General features: G+C 36.9%; 1 protein-coding gene across 3 annotated transcripts in view; it reads right to left on the minus strand.

Moving 5' to 3' along the window:
• Nucleotides 1–4,178: 4,178 nt before the first annotated feature.
• Nucleotides 4,179–15,452, minus strand: part of ZFP37 (ZFP37 zinc finger protein) — a 30,896-nt gene continuing 19,622 nt past the window's right edge. The window contains exons 2-4 of one of the 3 annotated variants that reach the window (XM_008064598.1): nt 12,719–12,800; nt 11,975–12,109; nt 4,179–6,634 (exon numbers count right to left, since the gene is read on the minus strand). In XM_008064598.1, the coding sequence (XP_008062789.1) occupies nt 5,085–6,634; nt 11,975–12,109; nt 12,719–12,800 (1,767 nt within the window). In that variant the 3' untranslated portion in view covers nt 4,179–5,084. Of the gene's footprint in view, nt 6,635–11,974; nt 12,110–12,718; nt 12,846–15,452 lie in introns of all 3 variants that reach the window. The other 2 variants (XM_008064597.1, XM_008064596.1) reach the window with 2 other exon arrangements.

A 15,452-nucleotide genomic window follows, 5' to 3' on the forward strand; every position in this document is an offset into this window, starting at 1 on the left:
TTTGTAAAAATTAAATAAGTATATGCCAAAGTGCTTAACAGAATGCCTATGCTGTAGAATTACCCAACAAAAGAAATGAAAAAAGAAAAAACACCTCATAAGGATAAAAAGAACCCAAGCTATGAATAATGTACTTTTAGAAGTTCATTTTACTTTATCTGTTGTGTTTTCAGCTGAACCTCTTTGCACTCTTTAGAGGTTTCCCTGTGGATTGCTTTATACATCCTTGGCTTTCAGAGTCTACTTGAAATTAATAGTGTATGATATCACAAAATTTAGAAAACTTGCTACAATATAGGCTTTCTCCCCTTTCTTTATGTTAGAGTTGTATACATATTGTATCTAAATACCTTACAATACACATAAAAAATATTATCGATTTTAAAATAAATAACCCTAATTATTTTTAAGAATTTAAAAGTTAAAAAGTCTTTTATATTTACCTTTTCTGATGTTCATCATTGCTTTCTGAAAAACTGACTTTCCATTTGATATAATTGCTCTTCAACCTGAATAAATTTATGGTTTTCTGGGAATAAATTGCTTTAGTTTTTTTATCTTAAAATGTCATTTCACCTTTATTCTTGAGAATTTATTTTCTGGATATAGAATTTGAGGTTGAAAGTTTTTAGTTTAATTATTTTTTTTTTTCCTACAACACTGTACAGATCCACTGTTTCCTCGCCTCTATACCCTGTGATGATGAGTATCAATAATTCTCACTGCATTTTGAATACATGTGATGTGTAATTTTCCCTTGGATTTGGAAATTTTTCTTTTTATCTTGGGTTCCAGCAGATTGACTAGGATGTGCCATGTGGTTTTCTTCATACTTATCCTACTTGGAGTTCATTGAGATTCTCAAGTTGGTACATTTATATTATTCACCAAATTTGGGGAAGTTTTAGCAATTATATCTTTAAAAATTTGTGAGTCCCATTCTATCCATATGGGATTCCAGCTACACATATGTAGGACATTTTGTTATTGTCCCATAGGTCACTGAGGTTCATTTCTTCTCATTTTTCTGTCACTTGTTTGGATAATTTCTACTGATCTATTTGAAGCTCAGTGACTCTACTGTCATTTTCAGTCTGCTTGTAAACTCAGAGTGAATTTTTAATATCAGACAGTATATTTTCAGTTCTAGAATTGTACTTTGACTTTCTTGGTAATTTCTATATTTTTTGCTGAGTTGTTTTTTTAAAAAAATCTTTATATTCATTGTGAGAATATTTTTGATTTCATTAAGCATAATTATAACAGCTACTTTAATATTCTCATTAGTTAATTCCATTTTCTGGGCTGATTGCTTCCTTGAAATGAGATCACATTTTCTTAATTCTATGAGTGTCAGGCAATTTTTAAAATTATGTCTGAGATATCATGAATGAATTAATTTCTCAAGTTATGGAAATTCTGGACTCTGTTACACATCTTTACAGAGTAATGTTTTTCTTTATTAAGCAATTTACTAGTCTGAACTCAAATTTCAAACTGGCTCCGAGCCAGCAAGCAATGCCTTGCTCTCTCATTCTCTGGCGCTTTGTTTTTGTTACCATTTAATTGAGCTTACTGCCCCCTCTCTCCACTACCATATTTAAATCTTCAATTGCCAACGCTTCCCTTCCCCTTCTCTCCTTTGTTTTTTGACTTCTGATGATCTATCACACTCTATATCTTAATTATTTATTTATTTCCTGCCTCCCTCTCTAGAATTAATGTCTATGAGGAGAGGATTTTTTTTCTTCTTGTTTTGTTGATGATCAGTATTACATGAATAAATGTTTCAAAACTGTTCATAATTTACTCTCTGGATATATATTCCTTCGTTTTCTTTGTAGTAAACAAGATCTCAAAAATAGTTTTTAAATCGTTTTTTAAATCTTACTCATATAGTGGTTCTCAAAAGTATAGTCCCCAGACCAGCAGCATCAGTAGCCCCTGGAAACTTATTAAAAATGCAAATTTTCAGGACCCTCCCATATAGTTTTTGATTCAATGAGTCTGTGGAAGGGCCCAATAATTTTTTTCTAAAGTCTATGTTTTGACAAATCCTTCAGGCAATTTTGACGCACCTTAAGTTTGTGTATCATTGATTTAACTCATCTCTATGTGTCTATTTTCTTTTACTACTCACCTCCAATTGTTTTTAGACATCCTCTCCTCATTCATCAATGTTAACTTTTAACTCAACTTCCATTGCACAAAATGGCTTTCAGCATTCATTTCTATTGTTCAGGTTTACATATATTTCTGACAGTCCCAAATGTAACACTCTAATGTGCTTTCTAAGAGGTATGGAAATTCAATGTAGTCATAACCTGGAACTCTTTTTTGTTTGTTTGTTTGTTTGTTTTGTTTTTTGGGGTTTTTTTGAGTTGGAGTCTCACTCTGTTGCCCACACTGGAGTGCAGTGGCCGCTCCTGGCCACCGCAGCCTCGACCTGCTGGGCTTCAGCGATCCTTCCGCCTCAGTCTTCTGAGTAGCCAGAATTACAGGTATGCGCTACCACACCCGGCTGATTTTTTGATTTATTGTAGAGATGAGGTCTCGCTGCCCAGGTGGGTCTCGAACCCGCGGGCTCAGGCAATCCACTCACCTCAGCCTCCCAAAGGCGTGGGATTACAGGCTGAGCCACTGAGCCCGGCCTCTGGAATTATTTTATTCTTACAAAACTTGCTGGCTTTCTATAGCTTTGAATAGTAATGACACATGTGCCTTGTGCCAGATTACCACTTAGTAAAAAAATTACTGATGGAAATGGTTTTCACATTGGATTTTCTTCCCATGAGAGCAAATAAGTTACTTGGAAATGAGGGCATAGTATCTATGATTTGATCTTTCAAGTCCCGCACATGCAGGCATGTGTACATGTATATGCACACACACCTTCTATTCTCAATAGAATATCTATACCTTATAATTCTCTGAAACAAGAAAGCCCAAAAGGAAGGAATTGAATAGGAAATATTTGCAAAGATAAAATTTAATCACATGTTTATCACATTTTTTAGAGCTCATCATTATGCTAAACTATTATCTATGTGAAATATTTAATGAACAGTATTGAACATGATTAGACAAGTCCTAATTACTGATTCATATATTAGTTCTGAGGAATAAATGAAATAATGTAGTGAATGTACTGTGAAAAATATAAAAGGTAACACACATGAGAAATATTATTACAATATTTTATAATATCAATTATATATCCATATTGTATTAAACTATTGGTACAATAATTTAAAACACTTTTTTACTTATGTCTCTGCTTTTAGTGTAACACCTGTCATTTAAAATTTTTCCAGATGTATTTTTAATCTCTGACCCAAGAAAAAAAACAAAATCTAGTTATACAATTGCAAATAAGTCTCCTGTGCAAGTCCAAATTGATTCATACTATATTCCAGAATATATGCTTCAGAATGATTCTGAGGCCAACTCCAGGTTAGCTCAAAAAGAATTCAGTGATCCATTAACAATATCAGCTATTGGGCAAGAATAAGGAAGGGTAACATTTGTTGCAATACATTTGAATTCCCTAACTGTGATGCTTGTGCATTAGTGCTTTGAATATGAGATAAAATGGAGTGATTGTTTATAAAATCACTTTCACTCACCTGCAATTACAATTCATCATCAGTCTGAAAAAAAAAATGGCAAATGGAGGAAACACAGAACCGTTATAGTTGTAATACATTATGCTAATAAAAGAACTTGTGTTTGATAGGAAAAGTCTTTATGAATTCAATATCAAGTTTAATAATATATATCTTGGCTGGGCTCGGTGGCTCAGCCTGTAATCCCACACTTTGGGAGGCCAAGGTGAGTAAATTGCCTGAGCCCGCGGGTTTGAGACCTGCCTGGGCAACTTGTTGAGACCTCATCGCTACAATAAATCAAAAAAATTAGCCGGGCGGGTAGCGTGCGCCTGTAGTTCCAGCTACTTGGAAGGCTAAGGCGGAAGGATCGCCAGAGCCCAGCAGGTCGGAAGCTGTGGTGGCTGGGAGTGGCCATGCACTCCAGTCTGGACGACTGAGACTCCAATTCAAAAATAAATAAATAATAATAATATATATCTCAGATTCATGATCATTAGTGGATAAGTACAGAAACTTTTAAACTTTGCCAAAAATACCACGGAAGGGCTCAGTCATAATCTTAAATAATGTTGACTTATGCATATTAAAATATTTTAATTATAAAAATAACACATTTACATGATAAAAAATCAAATAATATACAATAAAAAGGAGAGCTTAATACCATCCCCAACCACAATCCTGTATTCCTGTGCCCATTGGCAACCACTACTAGGTTTCTCCTGTATTTCTTCAGTCTATTCACATACAAATATATATATACAGACATACACACATATATACACAGAAAGAGACAAAAGTAAACAAATATACCCTATTGTGCACACATGGGAGCATACTATATATACAGTTCAGCATCCTTTTTCTTACATTTCACAATATATCTTAAACATCATTCCCTGTCTGCACATTTGAATCTTCAGCTGCTTTCTTTCATTTTCTCTCAATTTTTGTTAACATTTTTACATAAATAACAGCCCTTTATAAAGATGTCTGCTGATGCACAAGCTAACACAGTCATTAAGAAAGAGTTAGGTGATAATGTCAAAGAGGGGGCTTATACAAATGGTCACACTCATTTTTACAAGATAATAAGCAGATATGCAAATTCAATTCTAATATGTGGTATTTAAACAACACGAAGAAACCCAGGAATTGTTAGCATATGTAACTTGTTCCTCCTTTTTTAATGATTAAAATTATTCACAATTTTTAAAACTTTCTATTTCACTATGAACACATAGATAATTTATAATTGAGTATTGTTAAAACATTTTCCATAAAAGGCTTTATATCAAGTTTAAATTCTTGTTTCCATCCACTGATTTTATATGAAGTTCTATTTTCAAATTTTATCATGTGTAACAAGGTGTGGTGTGACTCTTGCCAAAAGCTTTCTGACATTCTTTAAATTCAGAGTATTTCCAAGGTTTTAAAAAAAACTTCATTTTAGTTAACAGATAGCCTACATTCATTTTACTTATGAGATTTCTCTTCTGAGTGAGTTTTCACATGTTTGGTTAGGGATGCGTTTTGTTTGAAGGCTTTCCCACATTCATTACATTCATAGGGTTTCTCTCCAGTGTGGGATCTCTGATGAATAACAAGTTGTGACTTTGCATTGAAGGCTTTTCCACATTCATTACATTCATAGGGTTTCTCCCCAGTATGAGTTCTCTGATGTACAATGAGGTGTGATTTTTGGCTGAAGGCTTTCTGACAGTCCTTACACTCATAGGGTTTCTCCCCAGTATGAACTCTCTGATGTTGAGTAAGGCCTTCAATTTGTTTAAAGGCCTTCCCACATTGATTACATTCAAAGGGACTTTCGCCTGTATGAGTTCTCATATGGTAAGTAAGAGACGAGCTATGTCCAAAGGTTTTTCCACATTCATTACATTCATAAGGTTTCTCCTTAGTATGAGTTCTTTGATGGATAATGAGGTGTGACTTCTTGCTGAAAGCTTTTCCACATTCATTACATTCAAAGGGTTTCTCACCTGTATGAATTCTCATATGTTTAGTAAGGGATGAGCTATACTTGAAGGCTTTTCCACATTCGTTGCATTCATATGGTATTTCACCTGTATGAGTTCTCACATGTTCAGTAAGAGAGGAGTTATACCTAAAGGATTTTCCACATTCCTTACATTCATAGGGCTTCTCACCTGTATGAGATCTCACATGTTGAACAAGGTTTGAGCTGTGTCTGAAGGTTTTGCCACATTCAGTACATTCATAGGGCTTTTCTCCAGTATGAATTCTTATATGATCTGTGAGGGCATGTTTATGACCATGGGCTTTTCCACACTGAACACATTCATATGGTTTTTCTCCAGTGTGAGTTCTCTGATGTACAACAAGGTGTGACTTTTGGCTAAAGGCTATCCCACATTCATTACATTCATATGGCTTCTCCCCAGTATGAATTCTCTGGTGATCAATGAGTCCTTGTTTATGGCTGAGAACCTTTCCACACTGATTACATTCATAGGGTTTCACACAAGCTTGAGTTTTGTCATGCTTAGCAGATGTGTTAATGCTGGATGATTTCTCATGTTCCTCGCCAATTTGAATTTTGTCCCGCTTAGTATGTGATGAGCTACGATGGCATAATTTCTCATGTTTTTTGACAGTTTGAGTTTTGTCACACTTATCAGTTGAGATATGGTTGGATAATTGCTTACGTTTCTTTCTAGTTTCCTTTTTGTCTTTTTTTGTATCAGATAAGCCATGGCTGAATGAATTCCTGTGTTCTTCAGCAGCTTTAGGTTTCTTTTTTGCACAGTTTCTGATATGATCAGGTAAATCTAAGTTCTGTTTCAAACTCTTTCCATGTGAATCAATTTTAGGAAGCCTTCTTTTTGAAGGAACACATTTTATATTCACATTATTTTTTTTCCCCAATGAACCACAGTCACTGACTCTCTTCTTAGTTAGAGTTTTCTTCTTGAATGTAACTTCCCTAAGAAGTTTGTTTTGAATTTTCTGATTACTTTCAAGCTGATCATCATCTTGTTGAACTTCTTCTAAAATGGGATTCAATAAGACATTCCTGTGAGTTTTTATACTCTTCTATTTTGGGAAAAACTTATAAAGAAGTGACCTGTTGTGAGGCTAAATATTTATTCAACCTTAGTGTCATAATGTGAAAGAAATATCAAGAATTATCTTGGACTTCAGGGGGAAATGTCGTTATAAAAAGAGGGGATAAAATGGACAATAGCAATTAGGAATAGCTTTGGCTGCTTAAAAATGTATGTGCAACCTGGGATAGAAGATGAAATAAACACAAGGGGTAGTGAACAGAGAATAGATGAAGTTAAAAGAGCTTATGACTGTAGGTCATACTTTTTGAGGTTTCTTCTCAGCCCAAGCTGCCCAACCCTGATATCTGCCAACCTGTCCATAGTATTGGACACTTGCAGCCTGTACTATTTTACTCCAATTCTCTATACTCACAGTTAAAGATACATCTGGCTCAAACCAAGATGCCCAATAGGATTCTTTCTTCTAAAAATATTGACTCTAGTTAGTCTCTTTATAAGATTTGTAAATTTTATAAAGCATGTACTGGTAAAGCTATTCTTCCTGTGTAAACAGAAAGCTCATCAGGACAAAGAATGAAGCATACATACAGAGAGAAGCAGACACATAAGACTATATGTCCTCAAAGAGATCAACTGCATAATTTCAATTCCTAATGGCTTCCAGGTTTCTGGTTCTAGTCTCTGGTATGGTCTGGCTAAAATATCCTGCCCTTAGGTTACAAGATGTCCTTATTTAAAAATTCCTTTGTTTAGTTAGGCTAGCTGAAGTAAACTTTTGTTATTGTACCAAAAAGAGCCAGAAAAGAAGAATACAGTTAGTCCATCAAGGATACTGAAGAGCTGATAGGTGACTGAAAGAATAAGCAGGAAAGGGTACCACCTTTCCATTGCTCATGGTGAATTTCTCTTGTAGTGCTTTATATCTTTTCTCATTGATAGATCTTTCCTTTCAACTGTTACCACACATGACCAATAAAATAATGAGATTCCTGTACTAAAAAACCAGTTTCTCTAAGTTCCCCCAATGCATTTATCAAATGAAAAAATTCTCAGTAATTAACTTGGCAAACAACTTTACTCCATCTGATTTATAGTGTATGTACAAGCTTGCTTTCCAACAGTTTGCTATGTAGTACATCTTTGTTTTTGTCAAGTCATTCTAGTTGCCCATTCTACATTTTAAGGTTATTCACAGCTCTTAGTGGTTACTCACATTCTTTCCTCCATACGTTATATACTTACACATTTTAAGATGTCTTCTTAACCCCTGCTTTCCTTGTCTGAGGCCACTAGCCACAATGAAAGGTGTTGGCAACCATATTTATATTATATGATCTAGATCCCAGCTAAAAACAATAGATTGGACAGGGGTAAACACTAGGTGGTCCAATAATATCCTTTCTCCTCAGAATATGAAATTGAAATTCATAGACTTCTATTAGCTAGGTATGGATACTACATGTATAAAAACCTATAACCTTAAGAGTTGGGGCTGCCATCTAGGGATGTCCTTTTTCAGCTATATACATAGAAAAGCAGAAAAAACTTCAGAGTGAGAATTAAAGAGCCTTATAGAGCAGCAGATATAAGGATCTGCATGAGTTCAGAAAGAAAGAGAAAGTGAACAGTGTAAGGGAAATACAACTCCAACTCACCCCTCCTCACTCCTTCCCTGCTTGCTTAAGCGATGTCTTGTTTTTACTGCCAACACCTGTGTCCTCAAAGTTACAGACCACCAGCACCAGCCTGCTTCCTCAAGGCCACTTCTGGGGGCTACGTGACTACCAACACCTACTTCCTCAGGACTACGTGTGCTACATGACCATCAGACACCAGCTAGGGGGTATAAGAGGGACACACCAAAAGAACAGGCTACTGATTCTTCTTTAGGGCCAGTCTTTGTTTCCTTTCCTCTAATAAATTTTCTTCACCTAACTACTCAGCTTGTTCTCTCTTTCTCCACATTTGCCTTACAAATAGCACTTGGTGGTAAAGAAATATGACATGAAGAAAGTGAAAACTGGACTCAAGCAGAAAAGACTTATGGTCTCTGAGTAGAAAGTCAGTATATACTATTACTTTTTTTTTTTTTTGAGTTGGAGTCTCACTCTGTTGCCCAGGTTGGAGTGCAGTGGCATGTTCATGGCGCCACTGCAGCCTTAACCTGCTGGGCTCAGGTGATCCTTCCACTTCAGCCTTCCAAGTAGCTGGAACTACAGGTGTGCGCCACCATGTCCAGCTAACTTTTTGATTTACTGTAGAGATGAGGTCTCACCAAGTTGCCCAGGCTGGTCTCGAACTCATGGGCTCAGGCAATCCTCTCACTGTGGCCTCCCTAAGTGCTGGGATTATAGGTATGAGCCACGACGCCCATGGAGGACATTCAAAAGATTAATTTCAGTAGACTAGAAGATTAGTTTTTGGAAATATAGATACAGTAGGGAGCTTGGAGAAATAGAGTTGCTGGTTGTGTTTTCATTTAGGAAACATTAAGTGATGCAGCATCTTAGGAGAAAAAGTATAATAGAAATTTTTAGGTGGCATGACAAGGTTGTGTTTTCTAATGCCCAAGGATGATGGAAAAGATGGAGGCAAATTTCCTTTTGGGAAGAAAGGAATAAAAACTCAAACCTTTCCCCTTGACATGTAACATTATAAGAATGCTTATAATGAAGAATTGGGCTGGTCCCAACTGACATGTGCTAGCAGGCAAAGAAAAAAAGCACAGCTGGGCTCGGTGGCTCAGTCTGTAATCCCACGCTTTGGGAGGCTGAGGTGAGTGGACTGCCTGAGCCCGCAGGTTTGAGACCCGCCTGGGCAACTTGGCGAGACCTCATCTCTACAATAAATCAAAAAATTAGCCAGGTGTGATAGCGCACGCCTGTAGTTCCAGCTACTTGGAAGGCTGAGGTGGAAGGATCGCCAGAGCCCAGCAGGTCTAGGCTGTGGTGGCCGGGAGTGTGCCACTGCACTCCAATCTGGGCGATGGAGTGAGACTCCAACTCAAAAAAAAGAAAAAAGAAATAATAAAAAAAGCACTATAAGAGAAACTCACTATGAGGGAAGAGAGGAGAATTTGAACTAATGAATTGGTATAATAATATGGTAATACTAGGGAAGAGTTGGGTGTCACTGAGCATTTTATTAAAGCTTGAAGCTTTTCTTGAATTTGAGACAGTAACTAAATCAAACTTTAAGCTAAAACTGCTATAACTTCAGAAACTTAAATAGGCATAAAAACATTGGAGGGAACAGAATAGTCTTTCCCTTGAAGAACCTCCAATAACTATATAAGAACTTGAACCAAGAGGAGAGTGATTGTAGCAATGACAAAGACACCCTGAATGACTCAGGATTACTTTTTTAGTTGTAAAAAGAAATGTCAACAAGAAAACTAAGAAGAGTGAAAACTCAAGCCATTAATAGATAGATCAGAAACTCCATGGAGTCTCTTCATTTATCATTTGAAGGACTGATTCCTCTGGAATCAGGAAATTTATGGAGTCTTAGACAATTCAGGATCAGAACAAACTTAAAAAGATATAGCACATATTCTGCTAATCTGGGGACTGTAATGACATAAATAATAACTGAATATTTTAATATTTGGTGCTAACAGTGAAGATGAATTAGAAAAAAATGGATTTAGAAAATGTACCTAAGAAATGGAACGATTTAAGTATGAGATAATATGAACCTGATTTTTGTGATGTCAGTGAGAATCAAGAAAAAAACAAACAGAAACTGAAAAGAGGATAGTAACTCCATGGAAGACAGGCCTAAAATCAGAGTAGACTCTGATAAAAATAAGGAAGGTGAAAAGAATCTCTAATTTAGAAATATAAAGTTTTCAATTTCTGACACTCTTAGAATGAGCTGTTGTGTAAGTGAGTCAATTATAAGTGTAAGACAAAGGAATGGAGATGTCCAGTTGGAAGTCACTAGTGTAGAATAAATAGCTTGTATTTGCATAATGAATAATCCCTTTGAGGAAAATACAATAGAAAAAAGAACAAATGGTAGAAGACAAAACCTTAGGGACACCTCAGCAAAGTAAGAAGGAAGAGAAACTGGTGAGTAAGCAGTAAAGAAGCACTTAGAGACAAAGGATAAGATCCAATTCAAGTTGTACAATTTAAGCTAGGTGGGTAAGAACTTCAGTCTAATCAAAGCTATTAAAGTATGCACTGGAAGGTAAGCAATGGAAACTTTAAAGTCAGAAATTTGGATAAAAGCATGAATTCTGTGGGATTTGACTACAAAGGTTAAAGAGAAAATGGAAATGATAACATGTTATAGACTACAGGTCAAGTAAAAGGAGGGAAACAACATAGCTTAGAGCAGGAGCGATCACGTAAAGAGATTTGGAAAGAGGACAGATTGAAGAATGTCTGAACACACAGGAGAGAATTTGATACACTGGGATCTTGGAGTGTAGGTGGATGAAATGGAAGAACAGCAAAGAGAGTTACTGCTTTTTCTGAAAACTGAGCAAAGGAGCATATGGATAAGGACAGGTAACTATATGGAAGGATCAGCTAGGCATCTGAGGAGCTAGTAACAAAGGTTTAGAGCCCTGATTTTCACCTTTTCTCCCTACAATCTGAGTGGTGTGATAGACTATATTATGTTCCCTGTAGAAGGATTACACCTACCAGGCCTTCCTAAATGCATGATCATCTGAATTTTAGCACCTTTCCTGGTGGAAGAATTATACATTCCCACCCTGTCAAATTCAGAGTGGCCAGGTAGCCTGCTCTGATCAATAAAATGTGAGACAACAATGATATTTAGAATTTATAAGCAGTGATTTTTAAAAGCTATCGCTCTTTCCTTTTTCCCTCTGCCATGAGACCAGAATTTGCCACATGGAAAATGCCCTTTCAGCCTTGTCCCCAATAAAGATAATGTGGAACAGGGCTGCAGCTTGAGCAAGAGTAAACATTTCTTGTTGTAAGTTGCTAAGATTTGTGGGTCATTCCTGCTAAGATTTGGGGGTCATCTCAAGCAAAACTTAGTTGAAACTGACCGATACAGGTGGTATAACCAAACTCCCATATTTAACACTAGGCCACTACTATAGTTTACCTCACATGAGAACCTGTCATGTGGACAAGTTCACAGAAAGAAGAGATATCAGAATTTCTAAGGTTAGAGAATCTTTGTAGTTTGAGCTCTTCTTCACCTAGAAGATTTTGATATTTTTCTATTGCTATTTCTTAGTTAAGAAAGAAAGGTCTAGGATTTAAGAAGAATTTAAAAATAAACTATTCTTTAAAAAATTCCAACATTATCACCAAGAAACTAGAAACTTACTTTCATCAATTCCTATTTGCTTGGATCCTGCTGTTTTACTCAGATGACCTTGACTGGGTCTTTTCTCCTTCCCCAACCATGGCTCTTCTCCTTTTTCCAGCTTGGAAATAATGTCTGGTTTGGAAGCTTGACATCCTGCTCATGAGAAATGGTAGAAACTGAGTGTTAGAACAACTCTCCCAGAAACAAAAGCCCAGCATTTGTGCTTCAGGGTCTTTAAAGGCTAAAGAATACATAGCCTCTGAAGTTTTACAATGTGGATGCTCACGTACTGCAACTGAGTAGATTATTCCATTTTGGAGGCAGGGGCACAAATATCCTGCCTAGTATACAAAAGGGATTAAACTGTTTGACCTATAAGATTCAAGACCAGGCTGGGTGCAGTGGCTCAGACTATAATCCCAGCACTTTGGGAGGCTGAGGTGAGAGGATTGCTTGAGCCAGAGGTTTGAGACCAGCCTGGGCAACTTGGTGAGACCTCAACTCTACAATAAATCACAAAACTAGCTGGGCATGGTGGCATGCATCTGTAGGTTCAGCTACTTGGAAGGCTGAGGTGTAAGAATCAGCTAAGCCCAGCTGGTCGAGGCTGCGGTGGCCATGAGTGTAGCGCTGCACTCCAACCTGGGCAACAAAAGTGAGACTCCAACTCAAAAAAAAAAAAAATCAAGACCAAACCTATCAAGGCCTTCAGAGAGAAGATATCAAGTGGACACATTTTGAATATAAAGGGATTGTCCTCACCCATTGAAGCTATGTTGCTGTAGTTCTCCAGCATCACATTCTTGTATAGATTCCTCTGAGCAGGATCCAGTTGCTTCCATTCCTTCTGGGTAAAGGCCATGGTCACATCTTTGAATGTTACAGATCCCTGTAATAGCACATTCCTGTTTAGTCTAATGTTATCCACATTTGGTGAATCATTTGGACAAAAAAAAAATTTATTCTTACCTTGACCATTCACTGTTGATCATGTTATACGGGACATCTATTTTCTACCTAATTTTTCTTTTTTTTTTTTTTTGAGAAACAAAAATCATATTAAAAAATGTCCCGATTGTTAATGTGTTTGTTCAAGAGCATAAAATCATATGGATATCAGATAGAAAGAGAATTAACCAAAAAATCAAAAAAGTAACAGAATCGGTCTTTATCTTTTCTTCTATGACAATGGATGCTAAAAGGCTATGGAGTCATATTTATTTATTTTTTCTGCTGGAGTCCAGAAGGTTGATGCTGGGGTAGCTGTGGAGTCATATTTATTACAGTTTAAAGGGTTCAGAGGTAGAATAATTGAGACTCTTGATTGTTATAACCAGTCAAAAAAACCATTTATGTTTGGCAGCAAAAGGAAAATATTTTAGGCATGTAAGCCCGCAGAAAGTATACTATCAATGTACTTTAGAAATAAAGAAGGAGGGAAGAAGGGGGGAGGAAGGGAAGGAGAAGAGAAGAAGAGGAGAAAAAGAAAAGGAATACTTTTTTTAAAGAAGGAAAATAGGACTAGAATAAACTTTTCAAGATTGGGAAAGATTTAATACACAAAAGAGAACTATGAATAACAAACCCCATAAAGTGTCTAGTTAAATTTAAGTAACTTGGCAGTGTGCTTATGCAGCTATTATGATAGCATCCTTAAAATCAAGAGGTATGATGTCAGAAAAATAGGCAGAACTATAAATGGGAGAGGTTGGGGTAGGGGAGATATTAAAGTGTTCAAGTTATCCTTTAGGCAGATAAGAGAAGAATGACACAGCTATTAGAGAATTTTGGTACTAATACTAGTAAATATATATTCAAACATGTTTGTTTAACATTTAAAGGTAATCCCTTACCCCTACAGACCACCAATCAATTACCTGAATATTGTCACCAGTCTAACCCCACAGACCTCCAACCACTCCTAGTAACCTCCCATCATTGACTGTTACTGGATTCCCAATCACTGAGCCTATAATTCCAAAATGACAGACTCCAGCAAACCTCCTAATTACTAGCATCAGCAGATCTCCCCAATCACTTGTCCTCACAGACACTCCAATCATATATTCCCACAGGTTCCTCAACCATTGATACCCACAGGACGCATGGATCTCTATCTCTCATGACCACAAAACTCTCATCCTATCAATCTCAATCACTGACACCAACAGAACTCTCAAACAGTGGCCTTTACAGAAACCCTAATTACTGCCAGCAAACTCTACTCCACCCTCAGCCTCTTTAGCTATGCCATTTACCTGCATGCTTTAGTGCTTTAATTGAAATCTACCTGTGTCCTGAGGATCCTGCTTTCTTACAGTAGTCTCAAGTGAAGGTTATCTTTTTTTTTAATCAATATTTTTTATTGTGATATTGTGGGGTACAGTTAAGGGTTAGGTATACAAATATGCTTCGTTCAGGCACCCTTGTTGATAAGAGGTGTCTGCCCATCCCCAGACAGATATTTACTACCGTTAATCCCATCTCCCTTCCCCTCCCCCGATAGTTTCCCACCACTGTCAGTCATTTTCTTATAGTATTATGTTGGATGTTCAAGGTCCACTATATGAGTGAGAACACGTGATACTCAGATCTTTGTTTCTGTGAGAGATCACTCAGTATTATAGACTCTAGTTCCATCCAGATTGCTGCAAAATTCATGATTTTGTTCTTTTTTATGGCCGCATAGTATTCCATTGTGTATATGTACCACATTTTTAAAATCCAGTCCTCTTTTGATGGACAGCATGGTTGCTTCCATGTTCTTGCTATTGTGAACAATGCTGCGATAAACATACGTGTGCAGGTATCTTTTTTATAGAGTGATTTGAGTTCTTTAGGATATATTCCCAGTAGGGGGATTGCGGGGTCATATGGGAGGTCAATATTTAGAGCTTTTAGGAATCGCCGTACTGTTTTCCACAGAGGATGCACTAGTTTGCACTCCCACCAACAGTGTAGAAGTGTTCCCTTTTCACCACACCCTCTCCAGCAACTGTTATTTTTTGAGTTACTGATAATTGCCATTCTGACTGGAGTTAGGTGGTATCTCAGTGTGGTTTTGATTTGCATCTCCCTGATGATTAGTGAGGTTGAACATGTTTTCAGGTGTCTGTTGGCTGCTTGGATGTCTTCCTTTGCAAAGTGTCTGTTCATATCTTTTGCCTATTTTATAATGGGGTTGTTTTTTTTTTTTCTTTTCAGCATGTTTGAGTTCCTTGTAGATCCAAGATGTTAAGCCTTTGTCGGACCTGGAGTTGGCAAAGACTTTTTCCCAGTCTGTAGGCTGTCTCCCTGCTCTCTTGATGGTTTCTTTGGCTTTGCAGAAGATTGTCAGTTTAATGAGGTCCCACTTGTCTATCTCTCTCTTATGGCCTGTGGGTTTCGGGCTTTGTTCAGGAATTGGATGCCAGTTCCAATTTCCATGAGGGTATGTCCTTCATTTTCTAAGGTTCTTATGATTTGAGGTTTTACATTTAGGTCTGTGATCCATTTG

This window comes from Carlito syrichta, unplaced genomic scaffold, assembly GCF_000164805.1.
Source record: "Carlito syrichta isolate Samal-C Ts95f unplaced genomic scaffold, Tarsius_syrichta-2.0.1 Scaffold307755, whole genome shotgun sequence".
Lineage (NCBI taxonomy): Eukaryota > Metazoa > Chordata > Mammalia > Primates > Tarsiidae > Carlito > Carlito syrichta.